The sequence below is a fragment of the Poecilia reticulata genome, linkage group LG21, assembly GCF_000633615.1.
Source record: "Poecilia reticulata strain Guanapo linkage group LG21, Guppy_female_1.0+MT, whole genome shotgun sequence".
NCBI lineage: Eukaryota > Metazoa > Chordata > Actinopteri > Cyprinodontiformes > Poeciliidae > Poecilia > Poecilia reticulata.
Window position 1 is genome coordinate 3,074,787 of NC_024351.1, and position 26,820 is coordinate 3,101,606.

At 36.7% G+C, this 26,820-nt stretch overlaps 1 protein-coding gene across 2 annotated transcripts; it reads left to right on the forward strand.

The window, feature by feature from the left end:
* Window positions 1-5,085: 5,085 nt before the first annotated feature.
* kif3ca (kinesin family member 3Ca) lies at window positions 5,086-26,820 on the forward strand. Of its 2 annotated transcripts, XM_017302260.1 has the most exons (9): window positions 5,086-7,021; window positions 19,437-19,538; window positions 19,649-19,771; window positions 22,567-22,685; window positions 23,445-23,561; window positions 23,671-23,779; window positions 24,381-24,517; window positions 26,102-26,150; window positions 26,268-26,820. In XM_017302260.1, the coding sequence occupies exons 1-9, from the start codon at window positions 5,609-5,611 to the stop codon at window positions 26,277-26,279; spliced, it is 2,181 nt and encodes a 726-aa protein (XP_017157749.1). In that variant the 5' UTR covers window positions 5,086-5,608; the 3' UTR covers window positions 26,280-26,820. The 2 variants fall into 2 exon arrangements, with proteins under 2 accessions (XP_017157749.1, XP_017157748.1); XM_017302259.1 differs by having other exon boundaries at window positions 5,087-7,021; window positions 26,102-26,820.

Consider the following 26,820-nt stretch of genomic DNA (forward strand, 5'->3'; position numbering starts at 1 on the left):
GAGCAGAAGTCCCTTTGCCTCCCAGTGTGAAAACCCCCCAGTGAGCCAACATGGACGCCAGTTTCATGCGGATCTCTGACCGCTCGGGTGTGTTTTCATGGCAAGTTGGCACTTGATGAGGTGACCATCCCAGCTGTGAGTCAGGCAAAGTGATGTCATATAAGTACTTCGGTTCTTTTTTACGGGCGTTTCCCCACGATGAACCTTTGGGGTCACTTAAAAAATAGCGTCGGAAGACTTTTGTCTTTATTTTACAGTTGAATATTATGACTGAGGTGTAAGATTTTGCTTCAGAACTGACGCAAGTTAAGCCAATCTCTCTTTTCGGCGTTGAAAGTTGAACAATCATTCTTAAAAAGTTTTAAGCTCATATTGTGGTCTCAAACTCATGCACCAGTGAAAGCTTACGGATCTACTATTATGATAAAAACTTATATCAGAATCAGCCTTATTGATTAAGGAATTTGATTTTGGTTCGTTTGCTCTCAATAAAGACACATATATAAATTTGGTGGTCAATTAAAAATCATTTGTTTGAAGAAGATATGTAAATATACAGCTTAATCAAAAAAAAAAGTCAAGGTTAAATTAGTGCAAACGAACGTAACATTGATTTAAGTGTGCATTATGAAGTAGAAACTGCCTCCATGATGGCTCTTTTTTTTTCTTTTTTTAAATACCATCAACTCAGTGGTAAAAGTCTGAATAATTTAGGTCCAGGATGTGTGAGGTATGAAGTATTTTGTTTTATTTCCTAAAAACCCAATTCTCTAATCATCACTGGCAATACTGACCAGGCTTATTTTTGTGAAGATAAAGGATAACATAATGCTTCCAGTCTTGCTATTTATTCTCATTTGGATTTGGACCTGGTCATAGCTCTCTCGCTGTATGTAACACTTGAAATGTCGTTTCATAACCCGATCCTTCTGTAAACGTCTCCACCATTGAAATTAAAATGTGTGGTTATATGTGTTGAAAGGAAAAAATGTGTGAATTTGAACCTTCAGGGCATTGTATCCCAAGAGGTAATGTTGATGTACACACCAGTGATGCAAGGGATTTTAGTGTTAACTTCATCTGGCGCTGTCTGAGAGACTTCTCTTCCGCCTGTCAGAGTAGTTTGACTCAAGCCCTCTTAGGAATGCTCAGTATGCCCAGATTCTTACTCCCAAGTACAGACTTGACGCAAACTGAGGAAGGAAGAAGCACATAAATAAAGAAAGAAGAAAATGAAGCAGTTAAACAAGACTGAGTAGATTGAGTCCACCCTGGAAGCCCTGTGTTGTAAAAGAACATGAAAAGAAAATCGCACAATGAATAGAAACAGTTGGTAAACAGCTAAAATATAACCTAATTGTGTTGCTGAATTGAATGCTACACAATCAGATCTAAAAAAAGAAAAAGAAAACTTGTTTTTATGGTATTCAGGGAAGTAAAATCCAGGACATTATGACTTTATACTGTGGGAGATCTTTGCTCTGTTTCTTTATATTGGCACTCAGCCAAGTCAAGGTTTCYCAAGCAAAGGCAAGTGGGAACAGGAAGTGAATATTATGAATGATGGAAACCCCATAACACTCATAGAAGTAAAGAACATTTAAAATGTATTCAAGTCCTGAAGAAACTAAAAGGTACTTTCCGTTTAATATTTCAAGTAGAGGTTAAAAGCTTAAATTGGTATTTTTAGCTCCACATTAGACTGATTGTCTTCCTGCTCATCTGATAGAACAATATAATTAGGGGGAAACATCGTTCCTCTAACCCACCGCAGGACACGCCCTCGGTCCGGTAGCATTCACTTTCCAAAATGTTTATTTTACGTAGTCTATTTGTGACTTTTTTTTTTACCACTTCTATGTTGTTAAAAATGAACTTGTCATAAATGTTAACACAAAAACTGTGAGTGTTCGCTGCACTCAAATTGTAATAAAATAGTCTCTCACTTCCAACTTGCTCAACAACCAAATCCAGAATATTTTAATTTGAACATAAAACCTGTTTCACATTTGTGTTTATTCTCCTTTAAGGAATATTACACTGGATTTCCTCCAACTCAATTGACATAATGGTATGTTAGGGTAAAACTATAAGTTGTGGAGTTCCACATGGCTCAATCCTCGGTCCACAAGAATTTTGCTAACATTTTTATTAGCTAACTTCAGTGGAACTTTTTTAACATTTCCTATCATTTGTAGTATAATGACAGTCAGATCTCTTCTAAGCCTTCCCAGTTGTCATAATTTTTGGGTTAACATTTAAATCTTCCTTGGGGTTTGATTGCGGGTAAAATCTAGTGCTTGTTTGTTTTCCTTTCATTAAAGATGCATTTAAAACTTTGGTATATGTTTATATGGTATATGTTTACCAGGCAAGATAGCTAATTATTTCCTCTTGTACAGGTTATTCAAAACATGGCTTGGTCAACATGTATTTTGGAACTTTTGTTGAATGAACTGTATTTCTTTTTGTGCTTTGTGACTGTATGATTTTTGAGCTTTAAATTTATAAATTTGACATACGGACCAAATATGCAGAAACTAATTGCCAAATAAAGCAGCATTTTATAAATCCCCACTAATACATTAAGTTCTAACTGGATTAAATCAATTTTCCTTTTTGCAATTTGGCAAATCAAAGATAGTTTGTTACCTACATTTCTGCACATCACATCACTGTTCCTCCACAGCTGTGCAACCTTTTGTTACAGTAATAAATCATGCGTTTGCACACAAGTTTTTTTTTCTTTTCAGACTGAGATACATTCCTGAATTTTTTTGCTGCAAGGGGCCCCCAGGGTTCATCTCGCACTCCCACAGCTAGTCAGAGACTACCTCTCACATTTCTTCAAGCTTTGGCAAAGACAAGCAGAGAAGTCTGTCTTTACATGCACCTACTTTGCAAGCAAACATCTAGTGTTTGAAAGTGAGTTGGATTGCATTTGGTTTTTATTTGACAACTCAGAAAGTGAGGACGCTGGAAGAGTAGGAGGGTCAAAGGGGGTGTAACCAAGCAGTAGTGTGTGCTATGCATATAAATGGGCTCTTTCCCTAAACTCTACTTGGTTTAAAGAAAAGCCTTTCAACATTTTTTTCCCTATTGGAGCTTATTGGATTAACACAATGTGCTATACTCTTGAATTCTGCCAATAAACATCTGATTACTTGGGGGATTTTTGTTGATTATAAGCTAATCATTATGCTTTTTCAGTTACAAAATCTGAGCTTTTTAATTTTGATTAAACAAAAGTATTATCATTTGAGACAAAAAGTAACTATTTATCAGAAAATTATAACATAAACATTTAGCCTCTTGAGGAAATAAGTTAAAAGGGGAACACCTGAGCTACTCTGAAAGGACAGGTAATTCTCCATTGTTTGCCAAAAAAAAAGGCTTCCTCCTACACACTGGTTTGTAAATGAAGCACACATTTGTGATGAAAAGGAACAGAGTCATTTCAAAATATCAGTTACCTAATGCCAAAAAAATTGTGAGCTGTGATGATTTCCCCTTGTGGCTGAAGCTTTCCACTCTGATTAGAGAAACCACGTCAGTGCAGCTCTTTACAGAATCGCTCGTTTATAACACATAGATTATAAATGGCGGAGAATTGCTCAAAACTATTCAGGGTCATCTTGAAAACTACTTTTCGAGTTTGTGCCCTCTAAAAGGCGACAGACCATTTGTAGGTCAAATAAAGTCACCATTCTGGATTTATTTCACAAGAGGGCGCTGTTGTGCCAGATTTGGCAAAGCTGGGAAAAGATTTTCACTTTTTATTTTCGGTTCTGATTTTATGTTAATTGGGGGAAAGAACATTGTATTATCTCGGAAGTCAACCTCATTACGAATAACAAAAAATACAACTAAAAAAATAAAATAAAATTTCCACGTATGACTCATCAGTTTCTGTTCGAAAAATCAGTAGTTGTTGTCGTGTGGAATAAAAAATCTTTGATGAATAGTTTTTCAGGTGTGCAGACGTCAGTTTGTCACATTAGCCAATTCAAGTGGAAAATTATGACAAGCTTCTGAACAAAAAATTGGCAAAATTAGGTAGAATTTGAAAGGATTCCTTCTCATTTATAAGGATATACTGTGTGCTCACAAGTAACGTTATTTTTTGTGAAACTTTAAGCTGAAATTCAGCTTTTCAGTTGTAAGCCAGACTGTTTATCCATAACCATTTACATGTTAAACTACATGAGGTTCTCCTTTTTCAATAAAAACAGATTTCTGATTGGTTGGGTTTTATTTTATTTATTTTATTGATTCAATGATTTTACTCTTGTAGGATACCAGTTGGTTTAAGACACAGCATTCATATTAATCCTTGGGAACCCCTCTTAAAATCCTAATACATTCTYTGGGACAAAAAAAATTGCTTCCCAAAAACTGCTAAAAAATATTAGTTATTGATATTTTGCGTACACTTTAAACAAGACAGTCTGTTAAAATTACCTCAATCTGAATTGTATCAAATATTTCTTACATTCTAGGAGTTTTAAGCTTTTAAAAGATAAGTATGTAACACAGCTGTTTTGCTAACAGCCCCACCAAAATACTTAAATAAAATCCATGAAATACATGTTTGAGTTCTAAAGTGATTAGGCGCTTAGATTATTAGCCGTAACACTGATTTTGATTCATCTTTATTTCCTTTCTTCTTACTTCCCTTTGTTTCTTTCTTTCTTTTTGAAATAGTTTGAGTGAATATTTGTCATATTTTATTTTTATATTATCTATTTCTCTAAATAGTTTATATTGTTTGATAATGAATAAACTTTGCACTTTAAAGTTGAAATTATTTTATTGTGCATAGTTGTATCATTTAGAGTGAAATAATAAGATAGTTGTGTTTTTATTATTTCATTTATTTTTTAAATATAAAATTCTATTTAATATAAATTTAATACAAATAATCAAAATTAAAAAATCACTGCAGTGCCTTTTGCATATTGGTGGCAGGCTTGGACAACAATCCACTTGTGATTGGGGGCTAAACTCCATTTCCCATGATCCTCTGTTGCACTCTGCAGTGATGTAGGGTGTGGTGGTTGAATGGATGTGTGTGAGTGATTTATTTATTTATTTATTTTTTCTCTCATACGGTAATGAAGCTCCGTCTCCGCGCAGACTGAGAGCTGCAGATCCGCTCCAGAGCATCTTTCAGCGGGGGGACTGGAAGATGCAGACGTCGGCATGTAGCGCTGCTCCCGGATCTCTGTAGTCATGACGGCCGGAGGAAGATGTGTGAACTGACTTGTGTCATTCCTGGCGTTGTTGGATTTGTTTTTTCCTATCTGGACGTGTTGCGGGACTGAAATGGAGCGTCAATCCGAAGCGTGAAAGACACTGACCGACAGTTTGTGTTTGAGGGCTAAAATTGGACAATAAGCAAAGGAAATCAGAAAGAGGGGGGTCTCATCATTTACAATGGTAATTTTTCTGTCTCTATTTTTAGCCACAATTTCTTTTCTCCATCGTGACATGACCACGAAGCCATATTGAATGCCTTATTAATGATTTTTTTATGGAATATAATTCACAGTCAATTGCTGTTGTTGTCTAATTAGGAATATATTGACCTAATTCAAAGAAGCCAATCATGTCCAAAAATAAGAGCAGCGAGTCAGTGAAGGTGGTAGTTCGATGCCGTCCGTTGAGCCGTAAAGAGGAGTCCAATGGTCCTGCTGGGGGGATTGTGCAGATGGATCTACGGCTTGGACAGGTGATCCTCAGAAACCCCAGGGCGCCACCAAGCGAGCCCCAAAAAACATTCACATTTGATGCGGTGTATGACTCAAGCTCCAAACAGCGAGACCTGTACGACGAAAGCGTCCGCCCACTGATAGATTCGGTTCTTGCAGGCTTCAATGGCACCATCTTTGCCTACGGGCAGACCGGAACCGGAAAGACCTACACCATGCAAGGATTGTGGCTGGACCCAGAGAAGCAAGGTGTGATCCCTAACGCTTTTGACCACATCTTCACGCACATTTCCCGCTCACAGTCCGACAAGCAGTACCTGGTCCGGGCGTCCTACCTTGAGATCTACCTAGAGGAGATCCGTGACCTCCTTGATCCCAACCACGGCAACACCAGAGGACTTGAGCTCAGAGAGAGTCCGGAAACAGGAGTTTATGTTCAAGATCTCACATCTTGCGTGTGCAAAAGTATCAAGGAAATCGAGGAAGTAATGAATGTGGGCAATCAGGCCCGGGCAGTTGGAGCAACAGACATGAACGAACATTCATCAAGGTCCCACGCCTTGTTTCTGATCACTGTGGAATGCAGTCAGCCTGGACCAGATGGGAGGAAACATATTAGAGTGGGACGCCTTAATTTGGTGGACCTGGCTGGTAGTGAGCGGCAAGCTAAGACAGGAGTCCAGGGTGACCGCCTTAAGGAAGCCGCTAAGATCAACCTATCTCTGTCAGCTCTGGGGAATGTTATCTCAGCTTTAGCCGATGGACGTAGCAGCCATGTGCCGTATCGGGACTCCAAGCTGACCCGGCTGTTGCAGGACTCTTTGGGTGGCAATGCCAAGACGGTCATGGTTGCAACTCTTGGCCCAGCCCCCCAGCATTACGATGAGACTCTTACTACCCTTCGTTATGCCAACCGTGCAAAGAACATCCAGAACCAGCCCAGAGTCAACGAGGACCCCAAAGATGCTCTGCTCCGTGAGTTCCAGAAGGAGATTGCTCGTCTCAGGGCGCAGCTCAACCACAGGAGGTTTAGGAGCAAACAGAAGAAGGAGCAGGTGGATGGTGAGGCTTGGGAAAGAGATGGGGATGAAGAGGAGGAGGAGGAGATTGAGGAAGAGGAGGTTGAAAAAGAGGCAGAAGAGTTTGTGAAGCTGGAGGAACAAAGGTTGGAGAAGGAGAATGAAGCCATTAGAGAGGATCAATTCCTGTTGGCAGAGGAGAAGCAGAAGCTCCTGGGGGAGAACGAGAAGATGATGGGTGATCTGAGGAAGAGGCAGGAAGCCACCGAACAGTTGACTGCCAGATACAAGGTGAGTCTCAAAAATTGGTCTTTATTGTTCTCTCTGTCCAATCACTGACTGGTCATCTTCATACAAGCCCGTCTTATTCTAGGATTACATTTTAGCTCTTTACAAACTCAGGCATTTACCATTAACTAAAATATCGGCACTCTAAGTTAGATTTTCAGGGTATTTTGGTGTTTTTACCCGTAGGACTTGGTTCGATTGGAAGCCAAAATTCCATCTTATGTTACATTTTCAGYTGGTGCGGTTCACTTTCATTTTTCTCTGTATCAAACGAATCAGATCATTTTAAGAACCAGTGGGGGTGCTGCATCAAGAAAATGACACAAAAACCTCAGAAAAACTTCCTTCTTTTACACAAAACGTAAACAAAAATGGAGTAGCGTCAGATTTTAGTGGTTGTAGGATTTCTCTTTGTTTTTGGTAAAAGACCACCAACCACTTATCCCACTGGTGTTAGACTCTCACATTTGTTTTGGTTGTATTTACCCAGAATGCCCTGTGCCATAGTCCGCTTCCTGCATTCCTGTGTATGTGAACTCTTGGCATATACATTGGACCAGAGTTCACTTCAACCAAACCAAAACATAGGTTTTTAGGCAAGGTTTTTGCTTTTATGGTCCTCATCAGAGTTCGACCTCACCAAACAAACCAGACTTTCTAAACAAACAAACTGGAGTTTGTTTAAAGCAGACTAAACAGGGCTGGTGTGAATGCACCCTATATTTTCCAATCTGGACCTGTGAAGTTGTTTGTATCTTAAGAAGTCAGCTCTGTCTCTGCTAAATTCAGACACAGGTCACAATCACACATGGCAATCAAAGACTGAGCCAGAACTGCATTAATCACTCGCTCTGATTCATGGGACATATCCGGTCAATAAGTCACTGGTGCAGAATGACTGAGTCACTGAGCTCTATAATCCTGTAGCTGCAGGCTCAACCGTCCAACATGAGACACTGCTGGATCAGCTAACTGGAGGTGATGAGAGGATGAAAGGAAGGGGGCATTTTTTTCTTTCTTCCTTGTGGATTTTTCAAATAATGTTACTAGCGATGCAAACAATTAATCAACTTACAGTTAAATGCAAATTAATGGTTTATTAGATCAAAAATTAGTTATCTATTACGTCAATTTAAACCTCCCTTTCATGTTGTAATTTGGCCTCCATGCAGCAGAGGGCGCCCCTGGTCATCCTCAAGTGCAGCCGTTGATACACTAAGATGGCGGAACCGTATACTAAAAGGGGAAAAAACGGTCCAGAGTCCGGTGTGGGATTAAAAATGCACTTTATGCGGTTCTGATTTGAAATATAAACACTCGACAATGTCGTTAAATTTCACCTTAATAGTGCTTATTCAGCTGAGGGGCTGCATGACGGAGCAGCGTTAGCATATTGTGAAAAACATTTAGCCCTTTATGATATGGAAATAGCTCATTAGCTGATAACTAAAGGCGCTTTTTCCACTAGAGATCCTCTAAATGTGACTAATTATCAGTTGTTTTCACTTTTACTTTAATACCAGAGAGATTTTCATAACCCAGAGATGATTTTGATGCGTTTAGCATTGAGGGAACTAGAGGAGAGTGTGCTAGCATCACGAGAACAACATTGGTTTCTTCTCAAAAGATGATGTGCATGGTTACTAAATCGGATCCTTGTTTGTATTTGTAGAAAACAGAAGTAATAAAATAATATTTCCTTTATATCGTTATGCCCTTTGTTATTATATATATATATATATATATATATATTTTTTTGATGCGTTTAGCATTGAGGGAACTAGAGGAGAGTGTGCTAGCATCACGAGAACAACATTGGTTTCTTCTCAAAAGATGATGTGCATGNAGAAAACAGAAGTAATAAAATAATATTTCCTTTATATCGTTATGCCCTTTGTTATTATATATATATATATATATATTTTTTTTTTTTTAGCAATCCCTGTTTATAAGTTATCTTTTGCTACTATCATTAATTTCTACTCAAATTTCTTCCTGTCACGTTATTCCTCAGAGGACGTTGGGTTAATAGGTTTTAGTGCTAATTTGTTTGAAATGTTCAGAGGCCCAGTGTGCATGATTCACCGGCCAGCTGCTGAGCGATGACAATCCGAAGCGATTAAGGGGAAGAAGTATTTCCTGCCTTTGATTCATCAGTCTTTTTTTGGTTTGGTCAGTTCAGAAGGAAACAAGAACAATCATTTAATGTGACAAACAACGTATTTCAAGACGATCAGTGATGAAGCTTATTCCTCGTGTCAGGAAAAATAAATGTTGGTGTACCTTTGCTGGGCCCATGCTTTTAAATCCACCTTTTACACCCTGTATTAGAGCCGTAAATGGATAATTTCATAATTTGCTGTTGAAATTATTCCACATTACACCTCAGGTAACAGATAGTGGAGATGCCACATTTACGAATTATTGTTGTTTCTATTTTTAAAGATGTAGGTCTTTATCAGGTAGGTCTTTATTTAGTAAACATATTCAAATGGGCTGTTATTTTAAACAAAAAGTTATTTTTTTCCCATCCTTTTGACCAATGAGTCACAGGTTGGCTTAACCAATTAGAGATGAGATCAGATGGTAATGTGTCTTTCAGAAACACGTTAGGCTCACAACAAACATGTAGGTCAGAAACTGTGAAGCTCTGTTGGCTCAGCTGGTGTGTCCATCTGTCTGTTACAGTACATTACGTTGTTGGGCTGGAGGTGTCGTCAGGCAAAGTATATAACCTCCCTTTTACTCTGTGAGATCATCATTCAAGCAGTTTAGACCTGATCATTTGATTTCATTTTCCTCTTTTATTAGTATCACTCTTTCAGAGTTTGAACAGCCAAAAATTGTACTCAAGTAAGAGTAGCACTACTTTAACATGTTTTTACTAATGTAAAAATAAATTACTCACGGAAGAGTAAAATATTTTATAAAACATCTATTCAAATACTGAGTAACTGATCAAATCAATCATTTAATATTTAAAAATTACAGCATTAGGTGGATGAAATTATAAAATTAAGTGGAAATGTTGGTATTTTAAAGACAAAAATGACAATTTTTAATATTAGTCATAAAAATAACAAAATCAGACAAAAGAACATTATTCCAAATCAGTTTCTTTCAATTAAAACTTTAACAAAAACTGCAAATCTGTCTGGTGAATTTTTACTTTAATCATGTTTGTTTTCCAGTAGGTAAGAAATTCATAAAATTACTCAAGAAAAAGAAAAAGGTGCCGCGTGATGAAAATACTCCTAAAAGTTTTTTTTTGTTTGTTTTTGGCCAAAAGTTACTCATGTAAATGTAATTGAGTAAAAGTAACTATTACTTCCCAACTCTGGTCTGGTGATTCAGACACAGACACGGTGCTTCGTCATATTTTTTGGCTTGTTCTTGTTCTGTCCACATTAACTTTTCATGCTGTCATATTTCACTTTGTGCAGCAAATTCTTAAATGAGAAAACTTTGAGCTTTCAGAAGCTGCTGAGCCAAAACTGCACGGATTTGTTTCATGAATTATTCAAGCAAGTCAAGTCAAGTTTACTTGTACAGCACATTTCAGCAACAGCTCAACGTGCTTTACATCATAAAATCTTCATTTGTGAAACAAGCTAAACACATTATTCCACAGCCAAATACTATCATCCACTTACTACTAATCAAAGACGAGATTTAAAGGCACCCAGTGTTTCGGCTGTTTTGAAGTTTTCTGGAAGTTTGTTCCAGATTTGTGGTGCATAGAAGCTGAATGCTGCTTCTCCTCGTTTGGTTCTGGGGCTGCAGAGCAGAACCAGCAGAACCAGAGAGGTTCTGGAAGGTTGATACAACCGCAGATCTTTAATATATTGTGGTGCAAAACAGTTCAGTGATTTATAAACTAACAACAGTATTTAAAAGTCTGTTCTCTGATCGATCTGATTGATTTTTTTTAATGTGAAGATACTGTTGCAGTGATCGATGCGACTAAAGATAAACACATTTAATGAGTTTCTCTAGCTCTTGCTGAGACACTAGTCCTTTAATCCTGGAAATGTTCTTCAAGTGATAGAAGACTGACTTTGTAATTGTCTTTATGTCTCTGATGGATCAAATTGCAAATGCATAAAACCCCACACAGATTTCTTTTGCACTATTTTCCTTTCGCACAATACTTTGTGATTGTCTTTGACAATCAGTCCAAATAAAAACGAAATGTTAAAAATGATTAGAATACTTTTGGAAGACGAGTTTCCTTGAAAACAGTCAAACATTATCTTAAACTTTCAATAAATCCTGAGCAGCTGTTTTCAAGAGAAAGAAAAAGAGAAGAAATTTAAAATATTCTTCTAGAGATAGAAGGCTGATTTTGTAATTGTCTTTATGTGTGTCTGAAGGTTCAGATCTGAGTCCATTTACTAAACCCAGATTTCGAGCCTGATCACTAGTTTCTGAACTGAATTATGTTTATTTTTTAATAGTTTACATGTATGATTTTGCATATTTAGCCTCATTAACAATCCTCCTAATAATCCTAATAAAACTTCTTTCCTCTGAACTTAACTGTTAAATCAGCATTTAATACTCACTGCAGTGAAACAGTTGTATGTCAGTGCAGCTGCTGTTCGCAGCCTCAGGCCTATCAGGAGGCTCCTGTGAATGACTCTTCAGCAGACTATTCTTAGATCCACTTTCTGGGTCAAAACTGCAAGCGTCTCTTTGCTTTCTCCCCAGTCCCTCTCATTAGCGACTGTTTCTTCCTTCTGCTTTTAAATTAATGATGATGTAGAAAATCAGTCCATTGGTCGTATGGTCTCACTGAACTTCAAACCTCCTGCTAATGTAGTTTTCTGGAGCTTCTATACTCTCAAAATGTCAGGATAAATGGCAAAAAGAAAGATGTTTTTGGAGTAATTCATTAATATTAAAACATTTATTTAGAGATGAAACGATTAATCAGATTAATCGTGGTGAATCAATTATTGAAATAACCAACTAATTTAGTAATTGATTAATCGTTAACTGGAGTATACAGACTTAAAAAGTAGAATTTCATTAAGAAAACTGTCAGCAAACTTAATTAAGCCAAAACGTTACAGAAAAATTTAACATTTTGCATTTAAAATAAAAAACCTTCTATGTCTGTAAATATATTCTACTCAGAACTTTGTAAGTGGTAGTTTTAGCTTCACTTGGTTCAAATTCCTTTTTTTATTTGCATTTTTATGTATTCTCATATAGCATCAAAAAGATTTAAGTGGTTAAATGGAAAATGTGCCAATGTTCTATACGATTAATCGATTAATCAAAAGAATAATTGATTGCTAAAATAATTGTTAGTTGCAGCCCTAGTTTTGTTTTTGTTTTTACACAAGTTGGCTTTCTACACTTGTTTTTGTCAAATTAGCCTTTCAAATTTTATAAAGTTGATGTGCCAAAAGTATCTTATTGCCAACAAATGTCCACCTTGTTTTTAAAAATCCAGAGAATTACTTTTGTCTTTTGATAAGAGTGAATGTAATAAAATAAATCTAAAAATAAAAACTCTTTGGCAAACTGCCCAGATGAAGGCGGTGTTGGGAAACAGAGCTTTTTAATTTTTTCTTTTTAACTCATGCATTGTGAGGTTTTGCTTCAAACTGAAGCAAAATATTAAAATATTTGTGCTGATACTTTCCATAGTTTCCAGTTTCATGCATTTTTCTCATTAACTCGTTCTCCAGTTTGTGTTTTGCTGTTGAAGGAAATCAGTGTTGACCCGACATAAAGTTCCTGCACCCTGCAGAACCAACAACAATGACAATGACGTCACAGGATTTACCATGTGCAAAGGACATGACACAAGCTGTGATTTTATGTGAAAGACCAACATGAGGAGATGCATAATTGTGAAAGTAAATAAAACATCCCAGTGGGTAGTGAGTTAATAGATTATAGCTGTGTGTAATTTAATTCCTATATAAATGCAGCAGTTCTGTGAAGGCTTCAGAGGAATGAACACAATAGGCAGGTTGTGTATGAATTTCTAGAAATGTCTCAAGCAGGATAAGGTTATGAGATGATTTTCTGAAATTAACATTTTGCACATTTTTATGCTTCCATTGCTTCTAAAAAAATCCCAAGAGCTTAAAAAACACCCAGACATTTTTTTAGCAAGAAGTTAATGTTTTTTGGTGTCTGGAAAATGAGCCATTTTATAAACCCTCAATGGCTAAGTCAGTCAGTGGGTACTGTGGCGTTACCTAGCAACCCCAGTGGAGCTCTGCCCATTACCTAGCAACCCAAGCACCTAGCACGTTTGAGCAGCTAGTTTTACTGCTGTACAATGGCTGCTGGAAAAGACAAGTGTTTTGTTGTTGACTTACCATCCAGAAACCACATGCTGAATTCTTGTTAGTTGTGCAGGAGGCTCCACTTCTGCTTTTCGAAGATGTACAGTTGTCTAAATAAGAGTGTGTATGTTAAGTTGAGGGGGAAGTGGCCAGAAAACCAGCTCATCAAGAATTGACCAGACTGAAATCTCACTATCTAAGAATGAGTTTGTGCAAAAAATGTAATAAACATGTTTCCTGCAGCACATAGACCGAACCTAGCTTGTTTAAGGAAGCATAATAGGTCAATTTTAACGGAAACACCTGAAGAGGTGAGCATTAATTAGAGAAGGAGCCTAAATCAGCCTAAATTTATAACACTATCATCACAAATGTGAGCAAAACTTTTGAAATATTTTGCTAATGTAGAAAAAAAAACCTGAATCTTGCAGCTATAATGTTTCTGTTAAATAAGAAATGCAATGATTTACACTTGACATGAAGAAATAAATATTGAGAAGGAACAAAACAGCAGCCAAACCCCAAAGAAAAATGTTGAAATCCCTTTGAAAAGTCCAGGAAAGTCTGGCTGCTTGGAAACAAAACATAAAGATACACAGTTCTGAACTCTCCTTTACATTTTTTGTTTGTATAAACTCGAGCTTCAACCATTTTCTTCCAGTTAACATACAGAGCAAACATACAGTCACATGCACAGCTGGATAGAGTGGCGGCGTTTCCTGTTTATCCGGCTGCCTTCCTGTGAAATTAGAGCGAGGAGAAGGACGGAGACATGGCGGCCTGAGTCTGAAGGTTACAGTGTGGGGGAGGCTGATAACGGAGCTCATCTCTGCTCTCCATTCCTCAGCATACAGGCCTGCGAACGCTGAAATATTGATGAATCCACTCTGTGTGTGTGTAGATGAAATCAGTTAACCCATGTGTTCACTTCATGCAAGTAGGACAAGAAACATGCAGATGTAAAATATTGAAAGCATGTTTGTTTTACAAGGCACACAATCAGAGGCGTTTGGTTCTGCAGTCTTGCATCTAAATACCATTTTTAGTGATTATTTTATTAATACTGTAATAATAAAAACAAGAAAAAAAGCTTTTTCATGTTGGCATTTTGATCAAATTACGCTTCCTTTTCCTAATATTACGACTTTATTCAACATTAAAACATTATTCTCGTATTATTTTGACTTTATTCTTGTAATGTTGTGACTTTATTACGCTAGAAAAAAAAGAAACATATTTTATTGTTTTGACTTGAGTTTAAAGTCTAAATTGAAACAAAACAAACAAGATGGCGGCTTGAAATATGGAACTTTGAAATATGGAAACCTGCGTGAATTGGTGAAAATTATATTTCAATTCAATCAAAAACTTCAATCCATAAAATTGATTAGTCGCCCGGCTTTGAGGCTTTAAGCTTAAGTGGCTCAGCATCGATCAGGACAAACATGAAACAGATTCTCAGAAATATCCACCTTATTTCTGCTCTTTCTCCATTCATATCAGTAAAATCAATTGATCCGATTCTTTTTTTGTACAGCACATTTCAGCAACAAAGCAATTCAAAGAGTTTTAAATCATAAAAACAACAAAAATCATCCATTGAAACATTTTCAGGGTGTCGTCATTATTATTTCATTTACTGTGGTACAAAAGCAGCTCTAAACTGCTGGGTTTTTAGTCTTGATTTAGAGGAACTCAGTGTTTCGGCTGTTTAACAGTTTTCTGGAAGTTTGTTCCAGATTTGTGGTGCATAGAAGCTGAAAGCTGCTTCTCCGTGTTTGGTTCTGGTTCTGAAAGCGCTCCTTCTTTGTTCCTTCGCTCTCCACCGTCGGTGTCAGAGACCTGTTGTCGTCACATGATATTTATAGCCAGATCGCTCCAGGCGGGATCCAACCTGGCTGGGACTGGGTGTCTTGATGCGCCAGCTCCGTATGCATCACTTCCCTTCCCTTTACTTCCCTCCGTCAGGAAATTGATCGGTTACAGCTAAAAGAATCTGAGTGTGCACTTTAGTGCAGATTATATGTCCACAAACAAGTCGGCTGTCTGTGCTTGCTTTTGCGTTAAAGTTAAAAGCCTTTTTTCCTCTCACGGTCTCCTAAAAACAAGGAATCTGTAGCAACTAATTGCATTTATTAACAAATTAATGTAATAAATAAAACCAGAGAATACTCAAAGTAGGAAAGAGAAATATTCCTGGTGTTGTATTTTGCTTTTGGGGATGTTTTGGCTTCTTAAACTATCCTTTAATTCGTGTCGATCAGTAAAAATAAGCAAACCACAACAAATCAGGCAAGCAGAGCTGAATCTGCAAAGAACATTTGTCTAATAATGGACTGGAATAACCTATTAAAAGGTTTAGCACACTGCTATTAAAAATAATTTAACAAATTGACAAGATTATTTTAGTATTCCATTATTCTATTGATTATTTGATGATTAATCGGCTGAATAAATTTGCTATTTCTTTTTAATTTAACAACTTAAACCCTTTGTAAAATATTAGAAATACATTCAAATATGCAAATAAATAAATAATTCAGGTCCCCAAATAGACATTTTATTGCCTAAAATGCAACAATGTAGCATTCCTTTAGAGAACGTTTGATTATTTGTAGCAAAGGATGGATCTGCATCTTATCTGTTGATTAGTTTTGGATGAACTGATTTAATTGGATATAAATTGTGCTTAATAGGAGATTGTTTTTCCCCAGAATTTGAACCAGGTGAAGCTAAAAGTGTTTCTGGGTTTAACATAATTACAGACAATCTATATTTATACATTTTTGGCTTAATTATTGTTCTAAGTTTGTTATTCTGTGAACAAATGGCTTTTTCTGAGTCTGTATGCTCCTGTTAATGACTAAATGATTAATATGATTAATCGTTTTAGCCCTACACTGATTTGTACTTACAGGTGTAACATCTTATATTTTCCTCAGGAAAAACTTATTTCAGAGTAGACATTGTTATTTTCATAAAATCTTTTCATCTGCTGAAAGTGAAGCTCCTCCTCTCTGCAGTAGAAGCGCTGAACTCTTTGCTTCTTGCTTTCAGTGTTTGCACCCTCATTGTTATATTTTAATTGGATGTTGCTGCAAACAAAGCTGCGTGCAATGCAAAAATGTCATTTGCATCATGACACTGTTGCATGACCCCGGTGAGGATCCCACACTGAATCCTTTCATCCGAATGAATGAAGCTAAAACCTGAAAGTATTCATCGTCTGAAGCGCTGAGTTAACCTGTTTCAGTCGTCTGTATTTGAGGAATGTGGCCCGGATGTTCGGGACGTAAAAGGAACATGGGAAGCACAAACGGGGAAAATCCCTGCCATGAATCAGTCCTCTATAATGACGCTGAAAGAATATGTAGCAACACAAAGAGTCACACACTGAACACAAAGGCAGCTTGAAACAAAGAGGCTTTCTGAGCTGCGTCCTCCATGAAGGACGCCACTGTACTCCGCAGCAGCTTAAATGTGTTTTTCTTTAAAAGAGCAGTGTGTGCATGTAAATTCAGTTTCGGCAGCACACAGTTGTCAGGGACTCGCTGTCTTTCTGTGTTTAAGTCCTGGAAGGAGGCCAAAACAAAATGTCAGTGGCCTCTGTTTGCATGTTTGGATCTTTCCTTCTTTATGTTGTTTTATTTCTAAATTGTCTGTCAGATTTTCACCTTCAACAACATGTAACATTATGCAATTTGGTAAAATGTACACATTTGAAATCATCATGATGAGAAAGCAGAGGTTTTAAACTTAAGGTGGCAACTAAGAATTATTTTTGTTATCGATTAATCTATGAACAATTATTCTGATGATTAATCGATTAATCAGATAAAAAAAATTGGTAGATTCCGCACTTTTTTATGCAATAATACAAATACATTAAAAGACGCAAATATTGAATCTTAGACCCGCAACTAAGAATTATTTTAGTTATCACTTAATCTATCAATGATTTGTCGATGATTAATTGATTACTTGAATAAAGAATTGACACAATCTGAATTTATTTCATACAATATTAGAAATACATTAAATATGCAAATACAAAATAATTCAAATTCTTTTTAAAATAAGAAAATAAACATTTTATTACGTAAAATTTTAGCAAAGGTGCTTCTGCAGCCAAATAAATACTTCTAATGTGAAAAGCTCATCAATTTTGGCTTGACTTAACACCAATACAGCTATTGCCAATTATTAATTGATGAATTTTGGATTAACCAATTAATAATTGGCTTGTAAAAGTAAATTTTATTTACAGAATTTCAACCAGGTGACGGACGGTAAAACTATACCACCTGAGGAGCTTTTGGTAGATCATATTTGCTGACACAGGAGCATTTTAGTATTGAAATGCAAAATGCATATAGGTTTTGCACAGTTTTGCCTTAATTACTGCTCTGAGCATGTTGTTCTTTCAAGAAATCACCTTTTTGTGAGTCTATACTCCAGTTTGCAATTAATAGATTACTAAATTAGTTGACGATTATTTCAACAAACGATTAATCTGATTAATCGTTTCAGCGCTAGTGTAGATCAACTGATTGAGAATAAAATATATGATAATGAGATGAAAGATCACAGTTTTAATGCATCTAATTAACCTGAGAACCATTATTGGAGTTTAAATATAAAAAGTTACACAAGATAAGACTGATTAAGCAAATTTGAACAGTTGAAATACAAACATTTCATCCAACTTTGGTTGATTATGTGTTTTCAAATTCAAATCGGAAAAAAACAAAAAGGCAAAAGCTAAATATTTACCAAGAAGTTACAGCAAATTATTTGCCTGTATGTTTAGTATTGTAAACATAGTAGGTTTACAATACAATAAAGCAAAATTATAAAAAGTAAAACTGAACCAAGCAATGGAATAAATACTAAAATGATTAAATCCAGTTAGATATTTCCTGGGTTGTGTTAAAAAGCCCAGAAAGACTCTATCTTTATTTTAATTATTAAATCTTAACTAACATCTGCCTCCAGCAGCAATTTAAACGCCTGTGAAATTTAAAATCAGCTGAAAAATGCCTTTGGGGCTCCTTGGGCGTCAAACTGAGGTCATGTAGATGTTTGACGTTGTGAGCGTTTGAAGCTGCCATCAGCGGAAACATTGTGCTGATGGAGCTGCAGGCTGGCAGCTCAGCATCGTCATGACGACAACATCACAACAAGCTGAGCTCTGCTAAAACTTTACATCGCTTCAGGCATGCTCACGTTTCAGGATGAAGTCACTTTGAAAAGTTATTCATATCTTCTGCGTTTTGTGGCAACTTCCATGTATTTGTTTGTGCTTTTTTTATATTATAGATCATTTTTTGCATATAAAAATCTTAAAAAGTGTCCATTAGCCCATCTTAATTATTCGCTGGAAGTTGAATCTCAAGTAGGGCTGAAATGATTAATCGTGATTTATCAACTATTTAAATAATCTTCAACTAATTTAGTAATTGAATAATTGCTAAGTAGAGTATGAAGACTCTAAAATAGGCCATTTTCTGAAAGAACAACAAACTTAGAGCAGTAATTAAACTAAAACTGTACAATAAAAATATATACATTTGCATTAAAGATAAAAATCTTTTGAAGATGTTCACTAAAAGAATACTATATTATTGCATTTTAGGCAATAAAATGTGTATTTTGTTGTACAAAAATAATTAAATTATTTGATTTTCACATTTTATCATGGATTTCTAATATTGTATAAAATACACTTATGTGGTTAAATGAAAAACCTGCAGAATGTGACAATTTATCTGATTAATCGATTAATTGTCAGAATAATTGATAGAAAACTTGATTTCTAAACTAATTACTAGCTGCAAATTTAAACTGTGATTTGCGCTTTTCTTCCTTGAGATCTGATACACTCTGCCAGATACATTTGACATTTTTTATACTATATTATTTATCCTAATAACATTAAAACTTGCAGCTTTGCTCTTCACCCAACTAACTGAATACATTTATTTATAAATCGGGGAACTGAAAACATAAAATGTTTAGTTTCTCCTCCTCATCCACAGCTGGATTTTATTTGCTTGTCTATAAATTGTCAATATTAATCCAGTTGTTGTATATAATTGTGAATTTTTCAGGCAATGGAGAGCAAGCTGCTGGTTGGAGGGAAGAACATCATCGATCACACCAACGAGCAGCAGAAGATGCTGGAGATGAAAAGGCAGGAGATCGCTGAGCAGGTCATTTTCCTTTTAGATAAATGTTGTTTTCACAGCTGCATGTTGCACATTAAAGTCATGTATTTACTGCATAATGTGGTAAAATACTTTGGTTGTTTTTCTGCTTCCAGACTCGAAGGGAGAGGGAGATGCAGCAGCAGATGTTGATCCAGGATGAGGAGGCGGTGGAGCTGAGGGAGACTTTCACATCCCTTCAACAAGAAGTCGAGGCCAAGACCAAGAAACTCAAGAAGGTGACATATTAAAGCGTTTCAAAGTGTACATTTTGTGCCTGATACAAATTATGTTACTTTTGAATATTTCCTTCTGTTCTGACATTAATTAGATTAAATATTAACAATCATAATCTCTCCAGTTCTGACTTTTTCCTGGACACAGCCTAAACTGTGAGTGTTGATAAAAATGAAAATAAGGATCCAGTTTGGGGCATAAAGTAATGCAGAACTGCCCCTCTCCCACCTTTTGCTAGTCAATTGCCCTGTCCCTTATTTGGCGTTTTAGAACACATTTCCAGTTGTTAGAAAACAGACAGTCTTAGAATAAAAATTAAAGTTGCTCCAGCAAACTCTAATAAAGATTGTGCTGTTTAGGACTGTCACTATAACACATTTTGCTGGACAATTGTTATAAACAATAACATTGTTGTTTCCTGACCATTTAATAATACAAGTTCACTTTCTCAAAGACCAAATGCAACAATAAAAAACAATAAACAAAAAGGAAATAAAAAACACAATTAAAACCACAAATGACATGGGAAAAATGTCACCTTGTAAGTAAAATAATCTGCCAGATGAAAGTATTTTTTTTTTTAAACTAATATTATGACTAATTTACTTGAAACAAGATCCTATTTCTTTCTGAAAAGTTAGTTTTGTCTTAAGGTATGTTTAGATGTTTGAAAACTAAAAATACGTGGTAAGATTTTGTATTTTTGCAGTGAGGACCCGGTTGCTAAGCGACAGATACGAACATCAAATGCAGCCTGAAGTGACCCAATTCATATTTTTTGGCAATTCAGATTTTTTTTGCCGGGGCCGATCACACTGTCAGTAAATGCGACCTGTATGCGTTCTGCAGTGTGAACACATACACACTGCAGAACGCATGCGGGACCTGAAAGTGTCCCGCATGCGCACTAGAGGGCGCAATGGACCTTACCAAGCTCCGCCCAGAAACGCCCCTCTAAAATCCCGCGTGGCTGCATGTCTCACAAGCAAAGCCTCGCGGTGCTTAGTTTCTATGTAAACATGGCATTTTTCATTTCGACTGACTCTGCAGAGTATTTCTGAATCGATTAGTGTAGCATTTCTGCCGGATTTTCACAAAATATCAGCCACGACAATGGACAGGGGAACCAACAAGTTCATGTCATCTTTTTTGGACGACATCAAGGTGTTTTAGCCACGCGACGCCTCCAACATTGTGCGCTCACAGCGAAATGCTACGGGTCCATGAGGAAAACAGCAGATTCTCACACCCTCAGCATAAATATAGCTGTGGACAAGATCACTGATGCTTATTGTTCTTGCAAGGCTGGGGAAGTCGGGCATTCATGGTTTAGAGGGTTACTTTTGAAACCAGTGATTTCTGTTGGCAAATGTTCGAATGTGCCTAGGCCTGATACACGGTACTCGGTGCTAGCGTGGCTAACACGATTATAGTTTAGWAAAAATCCTTTTCAGGTAAAATAAAATCTTTAATGTATGTCAGATACGGTACATATTGCATATTGATCTGTTCAGCTAACGTAAGACTGTAACAGGCAGGCTTCAAGGTGTAGAAGTTGTATCGGTACTGCCATTATGCTGTACTTGGCTAAAAGGTTTTCATAATGGATGTGTTTATTATTGACTTTCTTTTTTTCATTCACTAAACACAAAGAAAGCAAAGCAATAATACTTACACCAGCAGACACTCCTTTGTTCTTATTGATCCTATGACGGTTGAGCTGCAAATGCTGTCGTGCACAAGCTTTGATCCAAGCAAGACATTCTGTTTCAGATTTTGGAAATCTGTGAATTTTAGTTCTACAAATACGATCATGATACCTGACATCGCCTGTACAGATACCCCACTGACAGTGGAGAACCACTCTTTTTCGAGTCCTGACGCAAAAACTTTCTGTCGGTCTGCTAGTCCACAATGTACATTATCATGTGTTTACTACTGTAGCTTGTGTTTGTGAGACGGTCACGCACGTGGTAGCTGCGCTGTGACGTAAAATGGGCATTAGCCAATGAAACGCGGCCGCTGTGGTAAGGTCCATAGCGTCAGTGTTCTAAGTGTTCAGCCAACCGCCATAAAAAGAAGTAGTGCTCAGTGTTTGCAGAAGTAAACATGGAGGCTAACGGTAGAGCTTAGCTTGCATATTTGAAGTTGTTGTCTGGCTGGAGCAGCATATTAACAACTTAATCCTCATTATAGTCCGCCATACTTGTTGTTTTTCTTCCCGCTTGCGCGTTCGGATGAATGCAACCTGAACGTTAGGTCGCATTTGAATCGGATACGTATTGGATATGGGTCGAATTCGAAAAAGAATCTGATCTGTGCTGTTCACACTGCCATGAAAAGGTCGGCTATAGGTCGCATTATGTCAAAAAAAATCGGAATTGGGTCACTTCAGGCTGCAGTGTGAACGCACCCTCATTGAGAATTCTAACAAAATTTTCCTGTAAAATGGTGCGTAGGATACCACCAAAGCAGACAGAAAACAAAACTACAAAACAATTTATTAATATTTTAGTGTGCAGAAAAAAATTAATGGGTTTTTCTCCAAAGCATCACTTTGCTAAACGTCAGCAGCTTTAAAATTCAGGCCTCCTTGTTTCTCAACCTGGAGTCAAATAGTGAACAGCATGTCGGCTCTGCAGTGGAGGAGGAAAGCAGAGGAACGAGGGCTCCCATTGGCTGGCCCGTTCGCTACATGGCGGCGCTTCCAGTGCCGTTGCTACCGGCAACCAGGCGGCAGCAAGCTGGAAATCGACTTCTCTGCTCTGTGTTGATCTCTGTTCGTGTTTCCTCCCAGCTGTACGCCAAGCTCCAGTGCACCAAGGCGGAGATCAAGGACGTGAACGACGAGCATGTGAGGAGCCGGCAGGAGCTGGAGCAAACGCAGAACGAGCTCACCAGAGAGCTCAAGTTCAAGTGAGTCCAGCCGGGTTCCTGAGAGCAGAGCCCACACCAAGCTACCACGGGCTGTAGGGGATGGAAAAGAGGAGAAAATTTACACCAAAAACCTTAGGAAATTTTGAGATTAAACACAGAAACTTTCTTGAAAAACAAGGAAATTTCTGAGATTTAAAAGTAAACAACTTGCAAATAAATCTCAGAAATTTCCTCGTTTATTTCTAGAAAATTTGACAAACTTGATTATAAAAACTTTTACAATTTTAGATTAATGTCAGAAGTTTTTGATTTTAAAAAATGGGAAATTTCCAAAGTCGAAAATTCTTTAAAAAGTGGAAAATTTTCGACTTTTGAAATTCTAAAATTCCCAAGCTTTTTCTCAAAGATTTCTGATATGAATCTAAAAATTTCTGAGTTTTGGCTTGCAAATTATCGGCTTTTCAAATTCTAAAAAAAATTCTGATTTTAACCTCAAACTGTCTGAGATTTTTCTTGCAAATTTTAAACTTTTCAAACCAGAAATTTCCAACTTTTTTCTGGGAAATTGTTTTTGGGCGGAAATTCACCCCTCCTTTTTCTCTTCTATCAATAACGGCCCTGATATGCCATAATACCTTTGAGCTTGAGCTTTAAAGGGTTTATAAACATGATGAGAAATTCCAATTCACTGGAAAAAGAAAACGTTTCCCCCCCCCCAAAACCCATTTGCTAATATATTTTGCTGCGACAGCCTCATTTAATTGGACCTGTGCTTTGCTGTGTGTTGTGGACACTCAGGTATCTGATCATAGAGAACTTCATTCCTCCAGAGGAGAAGAATAAAATCATGAACAGGTTGATGTTTGACCCAGAGGAGGATGAGTGGAAGTTCAAGCCTCTTGTTCCAGATGAAAGGTTGGTTCCTCTCATCTTCCACCACTTCTGAATCAGAAATATAACACGGTTTTAATCCTAAATGACCTGTTTTTTTTGTCTCATTAATTGTTACTTTGCGTTTGTACAGTAAATCCTCACAGATGAAGAAAAGACCGGCGTCTGCAGTCGGATACAAACGGCCAATCAGCCAATACGCTCGGGTAGCGCTGTCCATGGGAACTCACTCCAGATACAGGGTAGAGTTACCTATAAAGTTTGCTTTTTACACCTAAAATGATCCTAAAATGAAATGTTCCTATTAATTAATCACTTAACCAATCAATAAAAAAAGGTCAACTAGTAATAATCTGCGGAAAACTAAAAGTGAATGCAGGGATAATAAGAATGGTGTTTAGTTCTGGTCACTAATGTGCATTAATGTTATGTTAGTTTTAAGTAGTGCTGACCCGATACTGATACTGATATGAAAAATATTGACAAATTATGTGTTTTTAAAACAGATTTATAAACAGGAAGTGAAGATTTTTGTCTAATATTTATAGGTGATGTATTCCAAAGTTTGGGAGCCGAAACAGAAAATACGTTCCTGTCACATAAAATTTTATTTTACAGTTAAAAAAACTATATTGCCAATTTTAGGTTTTAGAACAAAGAATGGAAAAAAAAAGAAAATGTATGCAATAGGAAAGAGGGAGAATTATGTTTGTGTGGAAAATCTAGACCGATATTTTGTGCTTATTGCATGCATAACATGCAGCCTTATTTATTTATTTAAAACCTGCAGTGAAATGTGTGATGCAGCATTGTAATCTGGCTCTGGTGCACATTTGCATGTAGGCTGAGAATGTCATGCTGCTGGAGCTGGACATAACTCCTCCCAACACCTCAGCTCTGACGGACGGGGAGCAGAACCAAAGTCCTACACTGAACAAATCTCCCACCAACGACAAAGGAATCTGCAAATCTCGCTCTTGGTGAGCCTGAATATCGTCTTTTAYCACCGGCTAAGAATGCTTCCACCACATCCTGTCCAACTTTATTTATGTTAAAAAAGTATTTAATAAAAAAACAACACGTTTGCAGCAACTACCTTACAATGCTGGGTCAAGGAGTCTAAAAAATATTAAAAGTATTACACAAATTTCACATTTTGCACATATTTGTACTTCCATTTGGTTCTCTGCTGCTTCTAGAAGAAGTCCAAGCGATTAAAAAAATAACACCCAGCTGTTTTCTGACAGTAAGTTAATGTTTTTTAGTGTCTGGAATACGAGCTGTTTCAAAAACATCAAGACTATTAAGTCAGAATCGGCAGGCTCTGCCCCGTTACCTAGCAACTCCAGTAGAACCCAGCCCCGTTACCTAGCAACCCCAGTAGAACCCAGCCCCATTACCTAGCAACCCTGAAACAGCTCATTCCGAAAGGAACTGAAAGTAGCCAAAACTAACTAGATTAAAATGTTACCTGAGAATTATTTTGAGCAAAAAATGTAATAAATATATTGTTTTTTATAGCTAATAGATATACCTCATCTAGATAAAGGCAGCATAGGTGACCTTTAATTAATGCCATTCAGGCTTTAATGTCATTACACAGACTGTGAGTCTTTTTGTTGTTGTTAAGGAACATAAACCTGACAGTCATCTGCATAAAAGTGAAATGCATTTACAGAAGTGAGGCAGGTTTCCCACTAACTGGAGTCAAACAAACCATCTGCAGAGTTTGACACATTTTAAAAAATACATGTTAGTAAAGAAATATGAAGAATTATATTTATTTCACAAAAACCCCAATGATGGTATGTCTTTAGTAGTTTAGAAGACTTTCCTCAAACTGCTGCCTTTTTTATTTAAGGCCATTTTAAGATTTGTAAGCTTAATTATTTTTAAATTTCTAACAAGAGTTTGCGTATGCTTTTTTTTTTTTACAGAATGTAAATTAAAAACTAAACAACACATGCATAAATTCACATAAGAGCTCAGACATGCTGAATTTAATGCTAAATGGACTTTATTTAGTTTTAACCTGATACATTTTTGCTTTTATTTGATCTATATATGCTTTCTTGAGCAAAAATGTCCCAAATACCAATTTTTCCATTATAAAAAAAATTTTTTTTGTATATAAAGTTAAACAATATCTGTATAATTTCTTGGGAAATCTTCAAAGCATTTTGTTACTGTGCATTATTTTGTTACTTTAAAATAATTCACATTTATATATAATGTATTTTACAAATATGAGGTTTTTGTTCTACCTTTTGCTTCAATGGTTTTGTAGGTATTACTTATATTAAAATACATTGATGTCCTAAGAGGAAAACCTGCATTCAGGCTGACATCTGAGCCCTAAACGGTTTAGAGTCAATACATCGCTAAATGGGATTATCCAGGATTAGCCACACCCTCCTCCAGATATCTTAATCTCCTGGCTTTATCTCTCATTTACCATTTAATCTCAGTATTGCTGGTTAATCTTTATAATCTGTCTGTAAATTTCAAATTAAAAAAGCTGATTTTTTTTATCATACCCAGTTAATTTGTTGTGCTTTTCTCAGGTGCCAGAGCCAAAAGTCCATCACTTCCTCTTCTTCTAATAATTCCTTGGTGGGTTGTCAGACGGCCGCGCCCGCAGTGGCAATGTAAAGCTTTGTTACAAATAGTTTTTTTTATTGTTATTTATTTGATTTCTTCACTTGTTTTGGCCTGTTTGCGGCTTTAAAGACCTTTAATTGACGCCGGGACACAAACACACACCTTCACCTCTGCTGCCTCCAAAGAAGGCATAAAACAGGAAGCTAACAGACCGGATGAACCTCAGAGACTCCGTGAGACTTCACTCCTTCCGTTCGTTTTGGATCAAGCTGTCCCTTTCTTCTGCATGTTTGAATCAAAGAGGTTTTGAATCATCATTTTCAAAGAGAAAATACAGTTTCACTGAACTAACTGGTGAATTTTGGAGAGAAAAACCGAAGAGATGGATTAGGATCCCACTGAGATATCTATACATATTTCATCTATTCAGGGTATTTCCAGTTTAGGTTTGGTCTGTTTTACGTGTGAAAGGAAGACTTTAATAATTAGCAACATTTTGTCTGTGCTGGCTTTTGGAAGTGACTGCATTAAATAATAATAATAATAACTATGTTGTTGGTCAGATGTGGTCCTGAAACCTGAATGATGACCCTTATCATCCCTGTCCATTCCTCTGTCTGTCTGTGTCTAATTCAACTCAAATGTCTTGAAAAAATATCATTAAAGTGCAGAATGTGATGCT

Coding starts and splice junctions, on each gene's coding strand:
- kif3ca (XM_017302259.1), top strand. CDS start 5,609: ATGTCCAAAAATAAGAGCAGCGAGTCAGTGAAGGTGGTAGTTCGATGC. Junction 19,772..22,566: donor AGACCAAGAAACTCAAGAAG/GTGACATATTAA, acceptor GTTTCCTCCCAG/CTGTACGCCAAGCTCCAGTG. Junction 23,562..23,670: donor CCTCTTGTTCCAGATGAAAG/GTTGGTTCCTCT, acceptor GCGTTTGTACAG/TAAATCCTCACAGATGAAGA.